General features: G+C 38.3%; 2 protein-coding genes across 2 annotated transcripts in view; both read right to left on the bottom strand.

The window, feature by feature from the left end:
• Nucleotides 1–874: 874 nt before the first annotated feature.
• LOC107700057 (versican core protein-like) lies at nt 875–17534 on the bottom strand. The gene is made up of 9 exons (XM_016501566.1): nt 17453–17534; nt 11501–16843; nt 11256–11369; nt 10673–10786; nt 8569–8727; nt 8098–8180; nt 2991–3135; nt 2476–2658; nt 875–1920 (listed from the first exon to the last, which is right to left on the bottom strand). Exons 1-9 carry the CDS (start codon nt 17532–17534, stop codon nt 1778–1780), a joined length of 6366 nt encoding a protein of 2121 aa, XP_016357052.1. The 3' UTR covers nt 875–1777.
• Nucleotides 17535–25503: 7969 nt separating this feature from the next.
• LOC107700056 (versican core protein-like) overlaps nt 25504–26714 on the bottom strand; it is a 31994-nt gene continuing 30783 nt past the window's right edge. Inside the window, exons 11-13 of the mRNA XM_016501565.1 lie at nt 26263–26592; nt 25803–26070; nt 25504–25592 (exon numbers count right to left, since the gene is read on the bottom strand). Coding sequence (XP_016357051.1) covers nt 25504–25592; nt 25803–26070; nt 26263–26592 — 687 coding nt within the window. The remainder of the gene's footprint in view (nt 25593–25802; nt 26071–26262; nt 26593–26714) is intronic.

Here is a 26714-nt window from a genome sequence, read left to right as displayed (position 1 = left end):
ATATTTAAAAGGTTTTACAGTAATTAAAACTGGCATGGTATCATTAATGTTTTAGAGAAATTCAGCTTTGCAAAACATTATTTACAGTAATGGTACATCTGGTAGAATTATTCGGATGTTCAAATGTTCTTATGTTAGTGAACCGATACCATCTGGTGGTTAACATCAGGCAGTGCTGATGAACCACATACTTCAGTTACACTAAACATACAGTTCACTTACTCCTGTCACAGTCTATATTTTTGTATTGTTGTATAGATTAATCGTATATTATATATTAGATTTGTCCATTTAAAATTAAATCAAATACTGTACATCCCATATTGTTAATGTCTACCATTAAGCCCTTCCTATATGCCAAAACTCAGTTCATATCAGAACCGAAAAAGACCAGGAATGCAAGTAGAATATAATAAACTTTGTTTACATAGAAGGCATAAAAACGTTCCTTACAATTTTTCCATTTCACAAACATTCCAGACAATCACATTTGACAATAAACCTCAAAAATAAAAAAACATACAAGCACACAAAAGAAAAGAAAAAAATGCTTGGAAAAAACAAATGGATGACCAGTTCAACAAAAATTGCTGTTAAAGCTGTTACTATGAATCCTCTTCTTTTGGTCCATTGATACACCTCAAATGTCAAAATGAAATCTATCTAAATTCTGTGAGTTCCAAATTTCATCTATTAGCCACATCAATGCCAGCTATTAACACACTGTCAATGTGCAGTTTGGCCAAGTGAAATCCTCAGCGTGTTGTATTTTGCTACAACAATGAAAAGACAAGGAGCACCTCGAGAAATAAATTATAGGCTATATAAATTATAGATATATAATTATAATAAATTATAATTATATATCTTGTTAAAAAGGCATTCATTCAAGTCTTTTAAACATCTCACAAAGTACATTCTCTTTAAAGTAGTTTTAAACTGTCTGTGAAAAAACATGAAAGTTGATGAAAATGATGTTAAGTAAATACAGTAAGTTTCTTTGGTTTATAGATGAATGGTGGTGGAATTAAATGTATGTGAATTGAAATGTGCATTCATAACCTGAAATCTTCATGGCTTTTCAATTAATAGCTTAAAGTCAAAGTATTGAAAGTATTAAACCATATTGTGTTGACTTTAAGATATCAAAACCATTCACTGCATTGGATGCAGTTTTTTTAATGAGATTATTGGCCTTTTTATACCACAACAAACACTGCCTCCATGTGAGCCATTGCTCACTCTGCCTATATAAATATATTTTCTTTCACATTCATGTGTATGATTTCTCATTTGTTCAGTAAGCAGCAGGATGCCTGCATACACCTGTGGTTCTAGTAAACTTGAAAAAAGACTGAAAGAATCATGTGGCAAAGTGTGTATCAAAATGTACCATTATGTTTATAGGCTAAAATACCATGAACCATAATATTTATGCTAGTTGCACTATTATAGCTCACTTACATCTGGATTGAAAGTTATAATTTATGAAGGCACTGTGTATTCCCCAAAAGAAGCAGAACAGATGGAGGGCAGGTCAGATAATCTTTTCGTTTTCAGAGGCCAGCTGAATATGTGTCCATTATGTAGTTCTTAAAAACCATCTCTCTTAAAAGATAAAAGCTACTGTTTCATTCCAGTGATACTCCACTCTGTGTTGACCCTTTTTCTGGTCCTTTTCATAATCTATTCTTTTATAATCTTTTCTCTCAGCCAGCAGGCAGATCTGTCTTATGCTATCAAAAAATATTAAAAGGGTCCTTGCATTAGGGTGGTGTTACCATAGCAACTGTTTGTGTTTTACACCATGGCGATGGTGTCCTTGGAGAACATCAGCAGACTTTTCTGCTGATCTCTTCCGGTGACTGCGAAAAACTCTGTATGTCTGATACCTTGCATATGACCTTTGGAAGTTGGAGGCTGGAAAGGAAATATAAGTACATTAAATTAAATTAGAACTAAGCCATTTTAATCTATAAGAATATATATTGTACAGTACACTACTGTTTTAAAGTTTGGGGTCAGTAAGGATTTTTTTCCCCACAAAAATATTAAGCTGCACAACAGTTTTCAGCATTGATGATAATAAGCTGCTTGAGCACCAAAATAACATATTAGAATGATTTTTGAAGGATCATGTGACACTGAAGACTAAAGCAATTCAGCTTTGCCATCACAGGAATAAATTACATTTCAAAATATATTAAAACAGAAAACATTTATTTTAAATTATAATATTAGTAATACTATTTCATAATCTTACTGTTTTTACTGTATTTTCAATCAAGTGCTGCCTTGGTGAGCATAAGAGCATACCGACCCCAAACCTTTGAATGGTAGTGTATATATAAACTCATATATATAATAAACTCACACCACTGTATTGTTTATAGTATCTAGGCCAGAATGATCATTCAAGCTCTAAAGGGATGGTTGTTGTAAAAAAGTTGTGTTGGGTTTTCACAGAATACTTACGACTCATGCAGGAAATCCTTGGCAAATCCCATGTGCCGTCTCCTCTGCAGCGAATGGTGGGAACATGTCTCTGGATGAAGCCATCCATGCACTGGTACCTGATCAGTGAGTTGATCTCATAGCGTGGGCGCAGCAGGCCAAATGTGCGGGTGTTAAGGACAAGAGGAGGCTGACTGCAGGACACTGTTGACAACGGCACATAACAGAGTAACCATTAGCAATGGAGTACAGAATCTGACATGTTATTTTTTAAAATTTTGTCTGCTTTAAACCACTGCAGAAAAATCCGAAACAACTCATCTCATGTTAGATTCCTGTCTATAAACGACCATAGATATACAGTATATTAGGGTATAGCAGTCAAAGTTTCACAGATTCCCCATTGTACTCCTTGTTATAAATATAATTTTGTTCAAATACCACAGATGGAATTTAAACTGAAAATAAATATCTACCTACTGTATGCATGACTTATTATTCTTTAAATACCCCTCATCCAGGTGCTAAAAGCTCACCTGTGCCTTTCTTGCAGGTGAAGGTGAGGTGGTAGTTGCAGGGAACATCATTCCACTGGCCATCCTCATGCCAGATCATTACCACACAATCCTCTCCTGAGGAAAAGAAACTGTCCGGCTGGTTTGGTCTCCAGTTTTCATATTGCTGCAGGGGAAGAATATGGATAGAGATGAGAATGGCAATGAGAGGAAGACAATAATCCTATAGAAATAAGTTTCAGATATGTTATAATAATTATATGATTATGATTAGGGGTTAAATTGGTATTTGTTATGTGGGGGGGCTCTGTGGTTTCAGGCTTTTGAGGGGTACACACATGTGTATGCAAAGCATACAAAATCAATTAACAAACAATTAACAATTATTTTGTAATTATATTGTAACAATTAACAATTATATCAATTGACAAATTATGTAAAATATAACAAGTTGAGAGAGCCCTCTGTTATGAACACTAAAATGCTGATCAAAATCATTCTAGATGCTGGCAGAGTGCAATGCTACATTTGTCTGTAGGATTTTTAAAATCAAATGTAAGACTTTTTAAGACCTTTTTTTAAGACCTTAACATTTTTTTTTATTTTTTTTTATTAATACCATATGAGCAGGGTAGGGCAATGTCTATGGTAACATATTAAACTGTAAAATGACTGTAAACACATGATTTAATTACAGTAGAGATTCAGGTTCTCACAAAAACAAAAATAAATAGATCTAAAATGATAAACCTCACATTTCAGTTTTTAAACCATTTTCAGAAGTAGTTTTTTTTTTTCAGTCAGAAGTATAAATTATTTTATTCATTTAAAACAGGGTTTTATGAGCAGATGGGGAAAACAGCAGACAGGCTTATTGAAAATCCAATTTGATTCTCTGCCAGTAGGAGGCGCTTTTAGAACAAATATAGCGGTTTCCCCGGTAATGGCTGTAAACAAAGCAGCGCTGCACTCATGAACGCTCCTTTTTCAGATAAAGCTTAAATGCAATCGAAACCTTTTGAAGACACTCGGTTCCTTTCAGAGATACATATAAAAACACCTGTGTCACATCATTGCTTGGATTAGTAAGAACGAGTGAAGTGTTTAAAACTATAGCCTATAATGTTGAAAATGTACGAGGAAAGTCCTCTGATGAGTTACCAGGGTAAGCATATGTGCCGGGGCTCAGCCCCGGACAGCCCCGGCCCAATTTAACCCCTGATTATGATACACTTTGAGTTATGACAGTGTATTTTTGGAGTGTTTAAAAGAAATTGTACCTGGCTCAAAACAGCAATATACTGCTTGTGCTTTACATATTCTTTTACATCCATATGTATGGTTTCTCATTTGTTCAGTAAGCAACGGGATGTCTGCATACATTTGTGGTTCTTGTAAACTTGAAGAATCATACTGAATTCTATAATATTTATGGCAGTTGCACTATTATAGCTCATCTACATTTGGATTTTAAGAACATTTATTAAGGCACATTTTCATTTAAAAAAATAGCTTGTCAATCTCTTATTATGTTATATTATCATTCTTTTTTTCTTTTTTTTTGTCAACTTGTTTTCGTTCAGTTAGCACAGGATTTGTTTTTCTTCTTGGATCTTGGCAATGTTCACTCAAAAACCGAGGTGCATAAGCTCAGATTAATGAGGTCTACAATCAACCAGTTACAAAAAGAAATACAAAACCTATGCTAATTGAAAGAAAACAAGTTGATAAAAAGATTAAATCCACAATTTGGTAATAATATAGCATAACAATAAATTGATAAGCAATTTTTGTAGGGCAGTAATTTTTAATCGAGAACACCACAAATGTAACAAAGTGGGAAGCTTATAAACAGAGTATGACTTTCTATGTATGGAGTACAGAAAGTCAATAAAATGATAAGGATACAGGCACACTCCAGTAGGGGGCGCTAAGTACATACATCAACATTAAACTGCAATGAGCTGCAGGGAGTGGTGTTATGCATTTGGAAGGTAGTAGTTATAGTATACTTATAGTAATACATCTATATTCAACTACCATGGACAAACTTTATACACTGTATTTCCCCCTTGCACACACCACACGATGCAGGTATGATGTCATCAGTCATCTCTCTCAACTGTGGACGTATGCACTCAAAGGAGAATAACAATTGAAAAGACCAACCTATAAAGAAAGTAACTAATAATACACTTACTATGCTGAGCTCAACTTGTACAGTATATTGCTTTAACCATAATAATATGAATTAAATGTTTATTGGCAGTCTTCTATACCTGTTTTTTTTTTTTTTGTTGTTACTTAAATTAAAACAGTGAAGTTTGCACATATATGAAACATTAAGTAATTATACCCAATCGAGACAGGTTGGCGCTCTGGTCTTTCAGCAACCCTTTAAATATTGCCTAGTCTTCAAACACAAATCGGCCAACAAGTCCTGTTATTATCCTCTTTCAAAAGGAATGTGCAGTTCCTGCTTGAAAATTTATGAAATTTATGACAATTTATTAAATTGATGATGGCAATTTTTTACCCTCTGGATAACTCCAACGTCACATACTTAAATACATTAACAAACATAAACACTTAATTTAGTAACTCTTCTGTATACAGAATACTATATGAGTGCTTGCAAACTCTGTGGACATGTTTATAGCCCCTCGCTGATGCCAACTGGATTGAACTGTCACACACTCACATTTTAGGTCTGGATTATATCTAGTGCAGCCTGTTCCAGGTGCTGCTCATCCTTCACACCTCCATTACCTGTCCACACCTGTGACCTTCCTCTATCCTCGTTTTATTTTGATCCTCCAGTCCTGAGAGGACTTCCACAGATGAAAACTCCTATCTCCTGCCCTCCAGGGCTTTCTGGCCCTTCCCCACAAAATGCTGCCTTTATCTTTGAAGTGAGAGCCTGGTCAGGACTAAACGACTGTAATTAGCCACTTTCCTATTCAATTGAGGAACACCTCTAGAACCAGGGAGATAGTGACATATGTCTGCTGTTTTCCTTTTTTCACATCTACAAATTCTTGCTAAAAATTCCAAATGTTATTTAAATTAATTGCTTTTTAAAGAAAAAAAAATCTGCAAGCATCATGGAAAATACAAGCAAACTTTATAAATAAATATTATAAATATTGCATCTACATTGTCCACTAATAGATGTGTGTATCAACACCATCTTTCCAAAACATACTTTGAGAAACTAATAAGCAAGTTTTGAAGAATGGTCTTACCACAACACTACCATCCGTCCACCGGAAATCATTCTCAAACATCTTATCATTCAAACCGATCCACTGGTAGTCATGGGCGAGGCCTACAAGGGGAGAGAGAAACAAAGGTCAATTCATCAGACATATTAGGAACTCTTTGTCAGTGGTTAAAAATAAAGGGCATATTTGTTCTTATACATCACACTTCCTGCATCTAGGGCTGGATGAGCATTTGGCCCTTTTTTATTGGTGATATACTAACCTTTCTTTAAACTCTTTGGCTAAAAATTCCTGAACCAATGGAATATTCCATAACTCTAAAAACTTTTGTAGTGAGAAGTAAAACAAAAAACTAATGAAAAAAAAAATGGAAACAAAACAGTATCCTTCCTAATAAATAACTGTTAGTTTGCATGTAAATGTAATCGATGGCATAAGTTAGAGCTGATGATATTAGACAGAATGACCTTAACTTGGTTTATGCAAATGTAACAAAGTGGGAAGCTTATAAACAGAGTATGACTTTCTATGTATGGAGTACAGAAAGTCAATAAAATGATAAGGATACAGGCACACTCCAGTAGGGGGCGCTAAGTACATACATCAACATTAAACTGCAATGAGCTGCAGGGAGTGGTGTTATGCATTTGGAAGGTAGTAGTTATAGTATACTTATAGTAATACATCTATATTCAACTACCATGGACAAACTTTATACACTGTATTTCCCCCTTGCACACACCACACGATGCAGGTATGATGTCATCAGTCATCTCTCTCAACTGTGGACGTATGCACTCAAAGGAGAATAACAATTGAAAAGACCAACCTATAAAGAAAGTAACTAATAATACACTTACTATGCTGAGCTCAACTTGTACAGTATATTGCTTTAACCATAATAATATGAATTAAATGTTTATTGGCAGTCTTCTATACCTGTTTTTTTTTTTTTGTTGTTACTTAAATTAAAACAGTGAAGTTTGCACATATATGAAACATTAAGTAATTATACCCAATCGAGACAGGTTGGCGCTCTGGTCTTTCAGCAACCCTTTAAATATTGCCTAGTCTTCAAACACAAATCGGCCAACAAGTCCTGTTATTATCCTCTTTCAAAAGGAATGTGCAGTTCCTGCTTGAAAATTTATGAAATTTATGACAATTTATTAAATTGATGATGGCAATTTTTTACCCTCTGGATAACTCCAACGTCACATACTTAAATACATTAACAAACATAAACACTTAATTTAGTAACTCTTCTGTATACAGAATACTATATGAGTGCTTGCAAACTCTGTGGACATGTTTATAACCCCTCGCTGATGCCAACTGGATTGAACTGTCACACACTCACATTTTAGGTCTGGATTATATCTAGTGCAGCCTGTTCCAGGTGCTGCTCATCCTTCACACCTCCATTACCTGTCCACACCTGTGACCTTCCTCTATCCTCGTTTTATTTTGATCCTCCAGTCCTGAGAGGACTTCCACAGATGAAAACTCCTATCTCCTGCCCTCCAGGGCTTTCTGGCCCTTCCCCACAAAATGCTGCCTTTATCTTTGAAGTGAGAGCCTGGTCAGGACTAAACGACTGTAATTAGCCACTTTCCTATTCAATTGAGGAACACCTCTAGAACCAGGGAGATAGTGACATATGTCTGCTGTTTTCCTTTTTTCACATCTACAAATTCTTGCTAAAAATTCCAAATGTTATTTAAATTAATTGCTTTTTAAAGAAAAAAAAATCTGCAAGCATCATGGAAAATACAAGCAAACTTTATAAATAAATATTATAAATATTGCATCTACATTGTCCACTAATAGATGTGTGTATCAACACCATCTTTCCAAAACATACTTTGAGAAACTAATAAGCAAGTTTTGAAGAATGGTCTTACCACAACACTACCATCCGTCCACCGGAAATCATTCTCAAACATCTTATCATTCAAACCGATCCACTGGTAGTCATGGGCGAGGCCTACAAGGGGAGAGAGAAACAAAGGTCAATTCATCAGACATATTAGGAACTCTTTGTCAGTGGTTAAAAATAAAGGGCATATTTGTTCTTATACATCACACTTCCTGCATCTAGGGCTGGATGAGCATTTGGCCCTTTTTTATTGGTGATATACTAACCTTTCTTTAAACTCTTTGGCTAAAAATTCCTGAACCAATGGAATATTCCATAACTCTAAAAACTTTTGTAGTGAGAAGTAAAACAAAAAACTAATGAAAAAAAAAATGGAAACAAAACAGTATCCTTCCTAATAAATAACTGTTAGTTTGCATGTAAATGTAATCGATGGCATAAGTTAGAGCTGATGATATTAGACAGAATGACCATAACTTGGTTTATGTATACTCACGGTTGATGTACTGCTGCTCCTCATGGGACAGGACACTAGCCAGGTGTGCCCCATGGAGGCGACATTCCCGCTCTGCTGTGTCCCAGTTATGCCGATGAGGAAAGAATTTATAGCAGTGGCCCTGGAACTTGTGCCAGCCATAGCTGCATGTTTCAGTGTCTGCAGAAAATCATGTGTGAATTATTGTTGATGTACTACACATAAACTTGACATGTAGACACTGAAACTGAGATAGTACTGTTGCTGTAAGTGAAAAAAAAGGTGCTTGATATTGTCTACGGTCAATTTCTTTTTATTAGTCCTTTACCTTTGGGCTTACACTGTGAGGCTGTTATCAGTACAATAAATCAAACCTCTTTTCAAGTGAGAATGATTTCCCACTCACACTGGACCTGAGGGACCATGTTATAACTCCCTTTCATCCTCATTTTAAATTACATGTCAGCTAAACGAGATCAATTAGAGCAAGAGCTACACCCATGTGTCTATCATATCTGGAAGCCAATTCATTTCTGCATAAGAATGTCTACAGATTGGGTGCCTTGCTCTGAGGCATTGTTTAAGAAAGAGGTATTGGAGCAAAGCTGACCTGTAAAAACAAACAGCCACTTATATGGCTGTAACCATTTGGGAAACTCAAAGTTTTAAAGTAAGCATATTATGAACCCAGCAATTTATTAGTCTTGTTGACAAATGATTTTAAAGTACCTAGATCAGCATTTGATACAATGATCACATTACATTTGCAAATAAAGTGTGTCCTATCAGTCACAGCAAGTATGTTTATGTGCGCCGTTACAATCAAGATAAAGCTGGTTTTTTTTGCTACAGTCTGCTTGTACAACTTCAGTCAGACTCACATGATATTTTAAAAAGACAAATTATTGTTTTAGTCCAACTGAAATCAAACCTTTAAAGTGCTTGTAAGCACACTTACTGACTGTTTGTGGACAAACCCAGGGCTGTTCGACGTCAAGCTGAAAGCTTTGATTCCTTATTTGAAATCACTGTGATTATAGCAGACTTGCCCTGACAGAACCACTAATGTTAGTGCATGTTAATAAACCTTCTGCAAATTAACATGCAGGAGGGGAAATGTCAGGTTCTAATGTGTCACTACTGCAACAAAGAATAAATTACAGCTACCAAAGAATAAAACTATTAAAACTCTCATTAATATATCAAGCATTAAATCATCCATAACATATCAGTACAAATACAAGTGACAATACATGAAGCTATGTTGGCTTATGACTTTAAATAATGACATGTTACTTAATTTAGCATAGATTGCATTTAGCAGCATTTTCTGCCTTTCTGCTTTCTCTGTGAGTAGCTATGTCTGAGCACTTACACTCTGAGACTAAACCACTTACACTTACAATCTGAGTCAATCTGAATCACAGGAGGCAGTAACAGGTAGTAACAGGAGGCAGTTTCAGTGCAGGATACACTTCTTTGCGTCTGTAGTGTTGGTGCTATCTCAAGTTTGAGATGAAAATCATGTTCAGAGTACTCAAAATGGTAATGCACTCATGACGTAAAAATGTATTTGTTTTTATTTTAACAAAAGCCTGATGCGAGTTGAACTGAAGAGATTTTGCTGTTAGCATTTTAATGTGTACAAGAATTTACAATACTTTAAAGGGAATAAAACTCTCAAGAAAGTAATCTCACTCATGTAAAGTGTAAATTAACATCTACAGAGTAATAAGGGAAAGTCTAATGGTCTTAACAGCTGTGCTTAAATAAGAAGGTTAAAAAAACTGTATCCTCTTAAATAGTGGAAAGTGCAGCATCATTATGTCTGTCTGCTAGCATGCAATGGTTTTGGAACAAACCCAGTTACTTACATCAAGTAAAAATCTATTATCTATTAGGATCTACCAAATCATGAGTCACATTTACCAAACCCATATCTGCCAAGCACGTCTGAGTATTTTTTATTAGCGATGACCTCATATAAAAGTTTAGAGGTTCAAATGGTACATCTCCACAGCTGTCTCTGTGGCTACAGTAGCTTCACGCCTTATTAGCAAGTTGACAGATTTAGTATTGTGACCTTTGAACTGAACAAGAGATTATATGTTAAATATAATCTTACCTTTCTCACACAGTGCTCCTGCATAACTCGGAAGACATACACAGGTGAATGAGTTCAGGCCATCAATACATGTTCCTCCATTACGACAAGGGTTTGTTTGACATTCATCGATGTCTATTAAACAAATAAATTAAAATAATAAGGTGAGTAAATAATGTACTTAAGTGCATTACAATTAGTTGGGAGTTAATAAGAATTTAAAGGTGACTACAGAAGACTTTTTTGGGTGTAAAAAATTTGCAAAATCCCATTATTGAGAATTAAAAATAAGTGTTTGATACCTTACTGAATCAGGGTAAGACAAAAACAGTTAAGTATACAATAATAATTTATATTTTGAACATTTACCTTGGTATAGTTACATCATTTCCATGAACAGAGTAAAGAAGGTCTGGTACTATAGCATCAGATATGCTACTTCATTGCTCAAATGATCAAATTCATCGATGCAGAACAGCAGTGTGAAGCACAGCTCATGCAAAATATGTCAAGTAACTTGTCATTTTATGTTTCGCCACAGATGGCAATATTGAGCTCAAAGTTCTGTAGTGCACCTTTAATAAAAAGAATGAAACACTGATACCTATTTCACACTGGTCACCACTGTATCCAGGTGGACAGCTGCAGATCTGAGCACCGACTATTTTTACACAAGAACCGCCATTCAAGCAAACATCATCAGAACAGGAATGAACATCTGGAGTGAGAGAGGGAAGATATAGAGGCATGTCATTGTGCACGTGCAAAACAAGAATACTGGTATAACTATTGAAAGTACAGTATATGCATTCAGTTAATTTGGTCTTTAAAACAGTGTTTACAACCTACCTGGAATATCAAATGTCTGTCCGATCATTGTGTATGGAAGGTCTGCTGTACTGTGTGTTGTGCTTTCATTCTGTGCACTTGGAGGTGAGCTTTTAACCAAAGTGGCCTCAGAAACGTCTTCATGGGAGGAAAATGGTGTTGCAGTCTCACTTTGGGTTGTAGGTACTGATGATGTCATCTGATCTTCTTCTTGAATTGGAATCTCAGTTGTAAGAGTTACAGCTTCCTCAATCTGACCAGCTGCTTCTTGTTTCCTTGAGGCAGTTTCCTTACTGTCAATCTTTATATCAGACTCAGGTGTCAGAAGAAAAGGTGAGGCTGTTGCAGTAGACAGAATTACTACCTGAACCTCATCAGATGATGGGATGACAACTGAATCCTTCTCTGAGCTGCTCTTCAAACTACTGGAAGTTACAGAACCATCATATTGAGGTTGTGTGGTGGTCCTGAATCCTGTGTCATTTTGTTTGGATTGGGTTGTATGCTCAACTCTTTCTTCCAATAATTTTTCTTCACTTGTAGCAGTGGAACTTGGTTTAGCTGTGATATCAGAAAGTCTTGCTGTGGTGTGATGCTTATCAGATAATATGGTGTTTACCTCTCCAGGTGTGCTTTTCTCTGAACTACTTGTTCCACTGTTTGGTGACCTGGTGACTGAAGCATCACTCTCAGTTCTTGAGCCACTCTCAAAAGTAGTTTCACTCTCAATGTCTGGTTGCATGGTTGTCTCAAAGCTTGTTTCCGTGTCAAGCTGAGAGGTGGTCTCAGTATTCAAAACTTCTGCTTGTGTGTTTCCATCAACACTTGTTGCACTGTCCTCCTCAGATTTTGAGGTCTCAATGTCGGTGTCAATTTTTGATTTTGAGGTTGTCTCAAAGCTAGTTTCAACATCAGACTGTGAAGTGATTTCACAACTAGTCTCAACATCAGGCTGTGAGGTGATTTCAAAATTAGTCTCAACATCAGGCTGTGCGGTTGTCTCAAAGCATGTCTTAACATCAGGCTGTGAGCTGGTCTCAAAACCAGTGTCAACATTTGGCTGTGAGATGGTCTCTAAACCATTCTCCACATCAAGCTGTGATGTGGTCTCAAAACCAGTCACAACATCAGGCTGTGAGGTGGTCTCAAAACCAGTCTCAACATCAGGCTCTGAGGTGGTCTCAAAGCTTGTCTCAGCATCAGGTGGTGAGGTAGAGAAGCTCTTCTCACCTTCAGGATGAGTGATGTCATCAATGCTAGTCACATCTTCTAAGCTAATGTCATTGTCGATGTCTGTTTTGTTCATGAAATCTGGCATGGAATATACATTGTAAGGTTCAGTTTTTGTATCATAATCTATTATGTTATCTGTCTCTTCCTCAGAGGAAAGTGGAGCTACTGTTTTGTCACTCAGCCCTGGTATGGGTGTAGATGAAGGAGATCCCACTAATGTTACTATGTCCATAGTCGTATTAAACTTTGATGCAGATATAAGAGGTGTGTGAATGGTTGTTGATGGCAATGGCACGTCTTCATCAATCCTGATGTCTGTGTTGGGCTTATGTGTCACTGTCATCTCAGACAAAGCTTGATGATATGGTTCGCCTTCAGTTACTGTAATTGCTTCAGGCAAAGGGGTTGTTGCAAAGTAAATCACACTATCACTCTCCATAGATGATGTCACTGAATCATCTTCAGTTATTAAAGGTGAGTCTGTTGAATCAGACAGTCCTGTAACTGTTTCAATTGTTTGGTCCCCTGAGCCATAATCTGTTGAAGAAAATAATGCACTTGTGGTTTCCTCTGAAATACCAGATCTAGATGATATATCTGTGCTTGTTAAATCACTCCCCTGAATTGCCTTATCAGTAGAGGGACTACTGAGTTCAATGTCATCAACACTTGTCATGCATAATGTTTCCTCTGTGTCAGCTGTTAAGTCATTATCATCTGTTGCTGCTGTTTTGGTGTATGTACTTGTAGTGGTTTTGGCAGGTTCAGTCATGCTAGCACTTGATGCAGTATGGAAAGATGCAGTGCTTGTTAAATCCAATACTGGAGAAACTGGCTGTTCAGTGCCTGTGATCTCATCTGGATGTTGTGAAGAAACACTTTCTCCAGAACTTGATGAGGCAGATGTTACATAATCTCCAGTAAAGTTTATTTCCTCTTCAGGTGAAACAGAATCAACATAAAGAGAACTACTTGTAACAGCAATGGATGAAGTGAAAAGGTGACTGGACATAGTTGTTTGAGTAGGTTCATATTGGTCAGATAATTCACTTGAAGCTTCCACCTCAGAAGATGTATGTAGTGGCAGAGGTGTTGTCTTTCTTTTTAGGGTTGTTGGTGGCATTGTTTTGTTTTTGGTCTTGGAAGCTTGTGTTGATACAACTTCAGATGGGTCCTCTTCAGCTGAGACCATTTCTATGACTCTGTCTGTGGACACTTGAGATGGCATGGGGGTTAAATCAGTTTCCAGAATAGAATCATCAGTAGACAAAGCGTCTCCTGAGAAGACATCAGTCAGTGTCTCCATTGTAAATTCTGTGGATTCTGTGGAGGTCTGACCATCTTGTGTGTGTTCAGGTACATCAGCATCAGTAGCCTCGGGAGATTGTGTTTCTTGTGTTTCCTCTTCTAAATATGTTGAACTGCTCTGCAGGATGTCTGGGGTTGATTGGGTTTGTTGAACTATTAACCTGTCTGTTGTGGTTTCAAATGACACATGTAACTGAGGTAACTCAGTGCCATCCATTCCAGATCCCTCTGGTTCCTCTGTCATAAACCTTAAGGGTTGTGCCGTCATGACAATTGGGGTTACCACAGCTGCTTCTTCTGTAACAATTGTAGGGGCGAAGGGAGAAGACTGCTCTAAAACAGACATAGTATCTGCATCAATAATAATGTCATCCTTATTGAAAACTTCAGGTTTGATGCTATGATCTCTCATACTTTCTGTTACAGTTGAAAACAGCTTATCTTCATCTTCCTCCTCCTCTGTGAATATTAAGACTGGGCTTGTTGGAGTGACTTGCTGATCAGCACTGTCCCTAGAGAAGACCAATGGAGTAGCAGTGGACACAGGATCTTGAGGTGTCATGAAAGAAGGCAATTTAGTGTGGCTGGTTATCACACCAGATGGTGTTCCTGGAGCTGTAAAGCTAGTTGCTGCTAAATCTGAGACAGAAGCACCAGAATGTCCCTGCTCTGTCGGTGCTGTCACTGACACCAGAGCGAAACCTTCAGCATTTGTGCTTGAAAACACACTCTGCATTTCAATTGTTGTGCGTCCCTGTGAAACAACTCTGGCTGTACTGTACTGTCCACTTTTGACTGAGCTAAAGGGTGTAAGGCTAATCGTTGTTTCTGTCATCTTTGAGCTTGATAGCAAAGGTGAAGATGTCACAGGAGTTGTATCATCACCTGATCCATCATCTTCTGCTCCATCCCCCTCAGTTGAGTCTTCCCCACTGCCATCCTCTGAAAGTGAAGTTGTAAACGTTACAGTTGACTGGGTGGAGCTTAGGAATGAGGGAGATGGAGATAAAATTGACTGATGTATGAAATCTGTACTGCCAGTGACAGATGCAGCACTCAAGAAACCTGTTTTCTCCTCAGTCTCATCAACTTCTGCCTCGTCGGTTCTTACAGTTAGGTCCTCATATGCCTTAGTTGTTAGTGTTTTGGATATTTCATCAGTAGGATCTCGTGGTGAGGTAAATTCCTTGTCATCCTCTGTGGTTGATAATGCAAACCTATTTAAGTCAGTATCTGGAGTGCTTGAATGTAAGGTACTCTTTTGTGTCTCTGAAACTGATAAAGCCTCAGATGTCAGTTCTGCAGCAGGTGTTGCAGCTTCAGGTTCCTGTGGTTGTGTGGTTGTAGTTGAAGTAGTTTTGTCCTCAGTGGGTGTATCTTGAGGAGGAATTGACTCAAGAGCTGATGGTGATATTTCACCACTAGAGCCACCATCTTCATCCACTTCACTTTCAGCTGTTATTTCACTACCTTCAGTAGATAAAAATCTCACTGTTGTTTGGACCGTGCTAGACAACAATGTTGATTTAGTTGTGAAGGACGTAGAATGGGAGGAACTTACAAAGCTCACTAGCTCTGATGTGTGGTTAGCCTCACTGATTTCAATGTCATCAGTGGGCACGGTATAATTGTCATACATTTCATCTGTTGGATTTACTCTGTTAAATCCTTCACCAGAACTATCCACTTGAGTAGTTTCCTGGTCATCTTCTGCAATACCAGAGCCTTCACTCTCTACAGAGGCAGATATGATAGGGATTAAATTTTGTGTTATAGTGATGTCTCTGTCTAGTTCTGTGAAGCCAGTGCTAGTTATATGAACTGTAGGAGAACCAGTCTGAGTTTTGATGGCCGATGATGAAACATGCATGACAGGGGAGACCCCTGATCCTTCATCATCTGTTGTATCATCCTCTGCATCAGATGAAATTGTTGTGTGCTTGCTTTGGCTTTTACTCGAAGATGTAAACATGGTTTTTGTCCTGAGAAGAGCTGAAGTTGCTTCATAACTAGCAGTGACTGTTGATATTTGGATGTGCTTAAAAGGACCAGGCATCGTTTGAATACCTGAAGGTGCAGTGTGGTCAGATTCAACTGTTGCCACTGAAGTGAAACTAAGTTTACCTGATCCAATTGCAGTAGGACTAATAATTGATTCTGTGGTGTGTTTAGTCAACTGTAATTCGGTAATAGTATGAGAAGGTCTAGAAGACACTGAGGTGAGTCTTGAACTAACAGGCTCTGTTGTTGTATAACTTGATCTAACTGATTCTGTTGTAAGGTGGGTGCTGGTTTCTTTAGTTGTGTGACTAATCATGGAAAATTCAGTCATTGAAGAGACAATCTCTCTTTGAGGTATCATGACCTCTTGACTTGTGATCATAGATGAGGGAGCTGTGGTGAACATCTCTGGTGTCTGCTGACCAGAACCTTCTACCTCTGTGAGAGTAAAAAATGAGCTTGGTATAGCTTTTCCACTCACAGTTGTTGTAACATCTATTGTTGCTGTCACATTTTCTGATGGTTGCACTGCAGAAGCAGGAGTTGACTCAAAACCAACAGCAGTTGTCTTGTCCTCTGATGGTGCAACATGGCGAGGTATTGATTCTACAACAGCAGAGGATATTTCACCAGAGCCATCATCTTCAGCCACTTCATTTTCTGAAATGTCTCCACTACCTTGTTCAGAAGATGAGTCTGTATCTACTGTTTGCACTGTGCTTGAAAACAATTCATTTGTTGATGAAGTGGAATGTGAAGAACTTGCAGGTCTCATTGGCTCTGATGTTTGGCCAGTCTCATGAATTTCTGCCTCATCAGTGGCTACAATATAATTATCATATGCTTTAGTTGTCAGTGTAATTCTGTCTTCATCACTGGAAACCTCTTGCTGAACTGATTCTTCTGAGATATTAGCGACAAAAGAAGAAACAGATTCTGTTTGATGTCTCTCTGTTGGCTTTATTCTTGGGATATCTGCATCAGTTGAGGTCCACACTGAGCTTGCACTGGTCAGGTCTATAGCAGGTACTGTAGAAAGGGTATGTGTGCTAGTTTGTTCTGTTTGCATTTTCACAGAAGCTTTCATTTTTTGTGCTGTAGTACTTGTGATTCCATCGTCTGATTTGGTTGTAATTTGAAGTGAAGAACTTGTTGTGAACACTTTACTAAACATATGAGAGGGCTCAGCCTCTGAACCATTATACCCTGAAGATGGCAAAACTGAAGTAAAACTTGACAGTGAAACAAAATCATTGGATGTTGTCTCCTTTGGTGGCATTGTGCTTGTGAAAGCAGCATCTGTTGAACTAGACTTTGAAGCTGCTTCTGTTGTGTTATATGGTGTTTTGGTGAGTTTTTCATTTGATTTGTTTGAAACATAATATGAGTAACTGGTTGTGAACTCTTTGCTAAACATTTCAGAGGTCTCACCTCCTGAACCTTCAAACTCAGTTGATGGCAAGTTTGAAGAAACAGTTGATGGTAAAAGGACATCTTTGAGGTCTGAGGTCATTGTGACTGTGCTTTCAGATATCTCATTTAAATGTCCGGTCTGAGCAGAGGAGAACAGTGTCTCTGAAAAATTTATGTTGGTGGATTCAGATGGTTTTGCTGACAGATCTTTGTCCATCATCAGAGTAGCTGCGGTTGTTGCTATATTTGATGTACCATTTTTACTTGTAACTGTTTCTTCTGTTAAGTCCCCAGTGCTCAGTGATGAAAATGTATGTACAGCACTAGTTACAATAGAGTCAAGAGAGGAAACAGTTTCTCTACTATGTGTCTCAGTTGTCTGATCTCTTATAGCTTCAGCATCTGTTGTGCTGGAAACTGAGATTTTTTCTGTTGTGTCAGATGGTGTTTTGGTAAGTTCTTGGTCTGATTTGGTTGGAGTATAAAATAAAGAACTTGTAGTTGTGAACTCTTTGTTAAACATATCAGAAGTGTCATCTCCTGAAACATCAGACTCTGTAGATGGTAAACTAGAAGAAAACCTTGATGGTGACAGTAGATCTTTGGCAGTTGTCTTCTCCAAAGTCATTGTAACAGTGCTTTCAGATAATGTCTCGTCTAAATTTCCCATCTGAGAAGAGGAGAACAGAGTCTCTGAAACATTAATGATGGTGGATTCAGATGGTTTTGCTGACAGATCTTTCCTAGCAGTGGATGCTGCTGTATGAGATTTAACATCTTCCATCATAGCACCAATGGTTATTGCTGTATGAGATGTAACGTCTTTACTTGTAATTGTTTCTCCTGTTAAGTCCCCAGTGCTCAGTGATGAAAATGTATTTGCAGCACTAGTTACAGTTTCTCTACTTTGTGTCTCAGTTGTCTGATCTCTTGTAGCTTGAGCATCTGTTGAGCTGGACACTGAGATTGTTTCTGTCATATCAGATGAAATAATGGTGGATTCAGATGGTTTTGCTGACAGATCTTTGTCCTCGCTCATAGTAGCTGTGGTTGGAGCTGTATGATGTGTAAAATCTTTATTTGTAACTGTTTTTTCTGTTGAGTCCCCAGCGCTCAGTGATGAAAATGTATGTTCAACACTAGTTAGAGTTTCTCTACTATGTGTCTCAGTTGTCTGATCTGTTGTAGCTTCAGGCTCTGTTGATGGCAAAACTGAAGTAAAACTTGAAAGTGACAGTTGATCTTTTACTGTTATCTTCTCCGAGGTCATTGTGCTTTTGACAGTGCTTTCAGATAATTTATCATCTAAAAGTCTAGCCTGAGTGGATGGGAACAGAGTCTCTGAAACATCAGTGATGGTGAACTCAGATGACTTTGTTGATTGTTCTGTTGCCTCCGTCACAGTTACTGCTCCTGTATGTGTTGTATTATCTTGACTTGTGACGATTCTCCCTGTTGAGTCGAGAATGGAAACAGGTTCTCTACTATGTGTCTCAGTTGTCTGATCTCTTATAGCTTCAGTATCTGTTGGGCTGGAAACTGAGATTATTCCTGTCATGTCAGACAATGTTTTGTTAAGTTCATGGTCTGATTTGGTTGGAGTATAAAGTGAAGAACTTGTCGTTGTGAACTCTTTGATGAACATATCAGAGGTCTCATCTCCTGAAGTTTCAGATTCTGTAGATGGTAAACCTGAAGAAAAACTTGATGGTGACAGTAGATCTTTGGCAGTTGTCTTTTCCAAAGTCATTGTAACAGTGCTTTCAGACAATGTCTTGTCTAACTGTTCAGTCTGAAGAGAGAGTGAAGAACTTGCCGTTGTGAACTCTTTGATGAACGTATCAGAAGTCTCATCTCCCAAAGCTTCAGATTCTGTAGATGGTAAACTTGAAGAAAAACTTGATGGTGACAGTAGATCGTTGGCAGTTGTCTTCTCCAAAGTCATTGTAACTGTGCTTTCAAACAATGTCTTGTCTAAATGTTCTGTCTGAGGAGAAGAGAACAGAGTGTCTGAAACATTAATTATGGTGGATTCAGATGGTTTTCCTAGCAGATCTGTGTCCTCTATCAGAATAGCTGTGGTTGTTGCTGTATGAGATGCAACATCTTTACTAGTAATAGTTTCTCCTGTTGAGTCCCCAGTGCTCAGTGATGAAAATGTATGTACAGCAGTAGTTACAGTAGAGTCAAGAGAGGAAACAGGCTCTCTACTATGTGTCTCAGTTGTCTGATATCTTGTAACCCCAGGGAAGTCAAGCTTGAAGAAAAACTTGAAGGTGACAGCCCATCTTTGGCAGTTGTCTTCTCCAAGACCATTGTAACAGTGCTTTCAGACAATGTTTCATCTAAATGTCCAGTCTGAGCAGATGACAACAGAGTCTCTGAAACATTAATAATGATTGTGAACTCTTTGATGAACGTATCAGAAGTCTCATCTCCCAAAGCTTCGGATTCTGTAGATGGTAAACTTGAAGAAAAACTTGATGGTGACAGTAGATCGTTGGCAGTTGTCTTCTCCAAAGTCATTGTAACATTGCTTTCAGATAATGTCTCGTCTAAATGTTCAGTCTGAGGAGAGGAGAACAGAGTGTCTGAAACATTAATGATGGTGGAATCATATGGTTTTCCTAGCAGATCTTTGTCCTCTATCAGAGTAGCTGTGGTTGTTGCTGTATGAGATGCAACATCTTTACTAGTAACAGTTTCTCCTGTTGAGTCCCCAGTGCTCAGTGATGAAAATGTATGTACAGCAGTAATTACGGTAGAGTCAAGAGAGGAAACAGGCTCTCTACTATGTGTCTCAGTTGTCTGATATCTTGTACCTTCAGCATCTGTTGAGCTGGACACTGAGATTGTTTCTGTTGTGTCAGATGGTGTTTCTTGTTCTGATTTGTTTGGAGCATAAAGTGAAGAACTTGTTGTTGTGAACTCTTTGCTAAACAAATCAGAGGTATCATCTCCTGAAGCTTCAGACTCTGTAGGTGGCAAACTTGAAGAAAAACCTGATGGTGACAGTACATCTTTGACAGTCGTCTTCTCCAATATCATTGTAACAGTGCTTTCAGATAATTTCTCATCTAAATGTCTAGTGTGGGCAGAGGACAACAGAGTCTCTGAAACATTAATGATTGTGGATTCAGATGGTTTTGCTGACAGATCTTTGTCCTCGTTCATAGTAGCTGTGGTTGTTGTTATATGTGATGTAATATCTTTACTTGTAACTGTTTCTCCTGTTGAGTCCCCAGCACTCAGTGATGAAAATGTATGTACAGCACTAGTTACAGTTTCTCTACTATGTGTTTCAGTTGTCTGATTTCTTGTAGCTTCAGCATCTATTGAGCTGGTCACTGAGATTATTCCTGTCATGTCAGACGATGTTTTATTAAGTTCATGATCTGATTTGGTTGGAGTATAAAGTGAATAACTTGTCGTTGTGAACTCTTTGCTGAACATATCAGGGGTCTCATCTCCTGAAGCTTCCGACTCTTTAGATGGTGAACCTGAGGAAAAACTTGACGGTGACAGTAGATCTTTGGCAGTTGTCTTTTCCAAGGTCATTGTAACTGTGCTTTCAGACAATGTCTTGTCTAAATGTTCAGTCTGAGGAGAGGAGAACAGAGTATCTGAAACATTAATGATGGTGGAATCATATGGTTTTCCTAGCAGATCTTTGTCCTCTATCACAATAGCTGTTGTTGTTGCTGTATGAGATGCAACATCTTTACTAGTAACAGTTTCTCCTGTTGAGTCCCCAGTGCTCAGTGATGAAAATGTATGTACAGCAGTAATTACGGTAGAGTCAAGAGAGGAAACAGGCTCTCTACTATGTGTCTCAGTTGTCTGATATCTTGTACCTTCAGCATCTGTTGAGCTGGACACTGAGATTGTTTCTGTTGTGTCAGATGGTGTTTCTTGTTCTGATTTGTTTGGAGCATAAAGTGAAGAACTTGTTGTTGTGAACTCTTTGCTAAACAAATCAGAGGTCTCATCTCCTGAAGCTTCGGACCCCATGGACGTCAAGCTTGAAGAAAAACTTGAAGGGGACAGCCCATCTTTAACAGTTGTCTTCTCCAAGACGATTATAACAGTGCTTTCAGACAATGTTTCATCTAAATGTCCAGTCTGAGCAGATGAGAATAGAGTTTCTGAAACATTAATGATGGTGGATCCAGATGGTTTTGCTGAGAGATATTTGTCCTCCATCATAGCTGTGGTTGCTGCTGTACGATATTTAACATCTTTACTTGTAACTGTTTCTCCTGTTGAGTCCCCATTGCTCAGTGATGAAAATGGATGTACAGCACTAGTTACAGTAGAGGCAATAAAGGAAACAGGTTCTCTACTGTATGTCTGAGTTGTCTGATATCTTGTACCTTCAGCATCTGTTGAGCTGGACACTGAGATTGTTTCTGTTGTGTCAGATGGTGTTTCTTGTTCTGATTTGGTTGGAGCATAAAGTGAAGAACTTGTTGTTGTGAACGCTTTGCTAAACAAATCAGAGGTCTCATCGCCTGAAGCTTCAGACTCTGTAGATGGTAAACCTGAAGAAAAACTTGATGGTGACAGTAGATCTTTGGCAGTTGTCTTCTCCAAAACCATTGTAACAGTGCTTTCAGACAATGTTTCATCTAAATGTCCATTCTGAGCAGATGAGAACAGAGTCTCTGAAACATTAATAATGCTGGATTCAGATGGTTTTGCTGACAGATCTTTGTCCTCGTTCATAGTAGCTGTGCTTGGAGCTGTTTGAGGTGTAAAATCTTTACTTGTAACTGTTTCTTCTGTTGAGTCCCCAGCGCTCATTGATGAAAATGTATGTACAACACTAGTTACGGTTTCTCTACTATGTGTCTCAGTTGTCTGATCTGTTGTAGCTTCAGCATCTGTTGAGCTGGAAACTGAGATAGTTTCTGTTGTGTCAGATGGTGTTTTGGTAAGTTCATAGTCTGATTTGGTTGGAGTATAAAGTGAAGAACTTGTTGTTGTGAACTCTTTGCTAAACAAATCAGAGGTGTCATCTCCTGAAGCTTCAGACACCATGGACGTCAAGCTTGAAGAAAAACTTGAAGGTGACAGCCCATCTTTGGCAGTTGTCTTCTCCAAGATCATTGTAACAGTGCTTTCAGATAATCTTTTGTCTAAATGTCCCGTCTGAGAAGAGGAGAACAGAGTCTCTGAAGCATCAATGATGGTGGATTCAGATGGTTTTGCTGAGAGATATTTGTCCTCCATCATAGTAGATGTGGTTGCTGTATGAGATGGAGCATCTTTACTTGTAACTGCTTTTCTTGTTGAGTCCCCAATGATCAGTGATGAAAATGTATGTACAGCACTAGTTAGAGTTTCTCTACTATATGTCTCAGTTGTCTGATCTGTTGTACCTTTGATGGTGGACTCAGACGATTTTGCTGACAACTCTTTTTCCTCCATCACAGTCACTGTGGGTGTTGCTGTATGTAAAGTAATGTCTTGACTTGTGAGTGTTCGTGCTGTTGAGTCCCCAGTGCTCAATGATGCAAATGTATGTACTGTGTTAGATGAAGTAGAGCCAAGAGAGGAAACAGGTTCTCTACTATGTGTCTCAGTTGTCTGATCTCTTGTGATATCAGCATCTGTTGAGCTGGACCTTGAGATAGTTGCTGTGGTTTTGCTGAGTTCTTTGTCTGATTTGGTTGTGCTGTACAATGAATAACTTCTTGTTGTAAATTCTTTGCTAAACATGTCAGATGTCTCATCTCCTGAAGCTTCAGACGGCAAAACTGAAGTAAAACTTGAAAGTGACAGTTGATCTTTTACTGTTATCTTCTCTGAGGTCATTGTGATTTTGACAGTGCTTTCAGATAATTTATCATCTAAAAGTCTAGCCCGAGTGGATGGGAACAGAGTCTCTGAAACATCAGTGATGGTGAACTCAGATGACTTTGTTGATTGTTCTGTTGCCTCCGTCGCAGTTACTGCTCCTTTATGTGTTGTATTATCTTGACTTGTGACGATTCTTCCTGTTGAGTCGAGAATGGAAACAGGTTCTCTACTATGTGTCTCAGTTGTCTGATCTCTTATAGCTTCAGTATCTGTTGGGCTGGAAACTGAGATTATTCCTGTCATGTTAGATAATGTTTTGTTAAGTTCATGGTCTGATTTGGTTGGAGTATAAAGTGAAGAACTTGTCGTTGTGAACTCTTTGATGAACATATCAGAGGTCTCATCTCCTGAACCTTCCGACTCTGTAGATGGTGAACCTGAAGAAAAACTTGATGGTGACAGTACATATTGGGCAGTTGTCTTTTCCAAGGTCATTGTAACAGTGCTTTCAGACAATGTCTTGTCTAAATGTTCAGTCTGAAGAGAGGATAACAGAGTGTCTGAAACATTAATGATGGTGGATTCAGATGGTTTTCCTAGCAGATATTTGTCCTCTATCAGAGTAGCTGTGGTTGTTGCTGAATGAGATGCAACATCTTTACTAGTAACGGTTTCTCCTGTTGAGTCCCCAGTGCTCAGTGATGAAAATGTACGTACAGCAGTAGTTACTGTAGAGTCAAGAGAGGAAACAGACTCTCTACTATGTGTCTCAGTTGTCTGATATCTTGTACCTTCAGCATCTGTTGAGCTGGACACTGAGATTGTATCTGTTGTGTCAGATGGTGTTTCTTGTTCTGATTTGTTTGGAGTATAAAGTGAAGAACTTCTTGTTGTGAACTCTTTGCTAAACAAATCAGAGGTCTCATCTCCTGAAGCTTCGGACTCCATGGACGTCAAGCTTGAAGAAAAACTTGAAGGTGACAGCCCATCTTTAACAGTTGTCTTCTCCAAGACGATTATAACAGTGCTTTCAGACAATGTTTCATCTAAATGTCCAGACTGAGCAGATGAGAACAGAGTCTCTGAAACATTAATAATGGCGGATTCAGATGGTTTTGCTGACAGATCTTTGTCCTCGTTCATAGTAGCTGTGGTTGTTGTTATATGTGATGTAATATCTTTACTTGTAACTGTTTCTCCTGTTGAGTCCCCAGCACTCAGTGATGAAAATGTATGTACAGCACTAGTTAGAGTTTCTCTACTATATGTCTCAGTTGTCTGATCTGTTGTAGCTTCAGCATCTGTTGAGCTGGAAACTGAGATAGTTTCTGTTGTGTCAGATGGTGTTTTGGTAAGTTCATAGTCTGATTTGGTTGGAGTATAAAATAAAGAACTTGTAGTTGTGAACTCTTTGTTAAACATATCAGAAGTGTCATCTCCTGAAACATCAGACTCTGTAGATGGTAAACTAGAAGAAAACCTTGATGGTGACAGTAGATCTTTGGCAGTTGTCTTCTCCAAAATAATTGTAACAGTGCTTTCAGACAATGTTTCATCTAAATGTCCAGTCTGAGCAGATGAGAACAGAGTCTCTGAAACATTAATGATGGTCGATTCAGATGGTTTTGCAGACAGATCGTTGTCCTCGTTCATTGTAGCTGTGGTTGGAGCTGTTTGACGTGTAAAATCTTTACTTGTAACTGTTTCTTCTGTTGAGTCCCCAGCGCTCATTGATGAAAATGTATGTACAACACTAGTTACGGTTTCTCTACTATGTGTCTCAGTTGTCTGATCTGTTGTAGCTTCAGCATCTGTTGAGCTGGAAACTGAGATAGTTTCTGTTGTGTCAGATGGTGTTTTGGTAAGTTCATAGTCTGATTTGGTTGGAGTATAAAATAAAGAACTTGTAGTTGTGAACTCTTTGTTAAACATATCAGAAGTGTCATCTCCTGAAACATCAGACTCTGTAGATGGTAAACTAGAAGAAAACCTTGATGGTGACAGTAGATCTTTGGCAGTTGTCTTCTCCAAAGTCATTGTAACAGTGCTTTCAGATAATGTCTCGTCTAAATTTCCCATCTGAGAAGAGGAGAACAGAGTCTCTGAAACATTAATGATGGTGGATTCAGATGGTTTTGCTGACAGATCTTTGTCCATCATCAGAGTAGCTGCGGTTGTTGCTATATTTGATGTACCATTTTTACTTGTAACTGTTTCTTCTGTTAAGTCCCCAGTGCTCAGTGATGAAAATGTATGTACAGCACTAGTTACAGTTTCTCTACTTTGTGTCTCAGTTGTCTGATCTCTTGTAGCTTGAGCATCTGTTGAGCTGGACACTGAGATTGTTTCTGTGTTTCTGAAACATTAATGATGGTGGATTCAGATGGTTTTGCTGACAGATCTTTTTCCTTCATCAGAGTAGCTGTGGTTGTTGTTATATTTGATGTAACGTCTTTACTTGTAACTGTTTCTCCTGTTGAGTCCCCAGCACTCAGTGATGAAAATGTATGTACAGCACTAGTTACAGTTTCTCTACTATGTGTCTCAGTTGTCTGATATCTTGTACCTTCAGCATCTGTTGAGCTGGACACTGAGATTGTATCTGTTGTGTCAGATGGTGTTTCTTGTTCTGATTTGTTTGGAGTATAAAGTGAAGAACTTCTTGTTGTGAACTCTTTGCTAAACAAATCAGAGGTCTCATCTCCTGAAGCTTCGGACTCCATGGACGTCAAGCTTGAAGAAAAACTTGAAGGTGACAGCCCATCTTTGGTAGTTGCCTTCTCCAAGACCATTGTAACAGTGCTTTCAGACAATGTCTTGTCTAAATGTTCAGTCTGAAGAGAGGATAACAGAGTGTCTGAAACATTAATGATGGTGGATTCAGATGGTTTTCCTAGCAGATATTTGTCCTCTATCAGAGTAGCTGTGGTTGTTGCTGTATGAGATGCAACATCTTTACTAGTAACAGTTTCTCCTGTTGAGTCCCCAGTGCTCAGTGATGAAAATGTATGTACAGCAGTAATTACGGTAGAGTCAAGAGAGGAAACAGGCTCTCTACTATGTGTCTCAGTTGTCTGATATCTTGTACCTTCAGCATCTGTTGAGCTGGACACTGAGATTGTATCTGTTGTGTCAGATGGTGTTTCTTGTTCTGATTTGTTTGGAGTATAAAGTGAAGAACTTCTTGTTGTGAACTCTTTGCTAAACAAATCAGAGGTCTCATCTCCTGAAGCTTCGGACTCCATGGACGTCAAGCTTGAAGAAAAACTTGAAGGTGACAGCCCATCTTTGGTAGTTGCCTTCTCCAAGACCATTGTAACAGTGCTTTCAGACAATGTCTTGTCTAAATGTTCAGTCTGAAGAGAGGATAACAGAAAACATTAAACATTAATGATGGTGGATTCAGATGGTTTTCCTAGCAGATATTTGTCCTCTATCAGAGTATTGTTGCTGACTAGTAACAGTTTCTCCTGTTGAG

This window comes from Sinocyclocheilus anshuiensis, unplaced genomic scaffold (genome assembly GCF_001515605.1).
Source record: "Sinocyclocheilus anshuiensis isolate Anshui unplaced genomic scaffold, SAMN03320099.WGS_v1.1 scaffold983, whole genome shotgun sequence".
In the NCBI taxonomy this organism is placed as follows: domain Eukaryota; kingdom Metazoa; phylum Chordata; class Actinopteri; order Cypriniformes; family Cyprinidae; genus Sinocyclocheilus; species Sinocyclocheilus anshuiensis.
Note: the sequence above shows the minus strand (reverse complement) of the source record. Positions and strands in the feature narration are given on the sequence as shown.

Bases quoted from the DNA above. Each gene is read 5' to 3' on its own strand.
- LOC107700057 (XM_016501566.1), bottom strand. From the start codon at position 17,534: ATGACCTCAGACCTCAAAGATGTCCTTTTACCATCAACTGTTTCTTCA. The intron at 16,844-17,452 runs GTGAGACCTCTG...ATTATATTGTAG, and splicing joins TGAGTTTGAAGGTTCAGGAG to CCACTGATGAGGCAGAAATT. The intron at 11,370-11,500 runs GTAGGTTGTAAA...CTCTCACTCCAG, and splicing joins ACAGACATTTGATATTCCAG to ATGTTCATTCCTGTTCTGAT.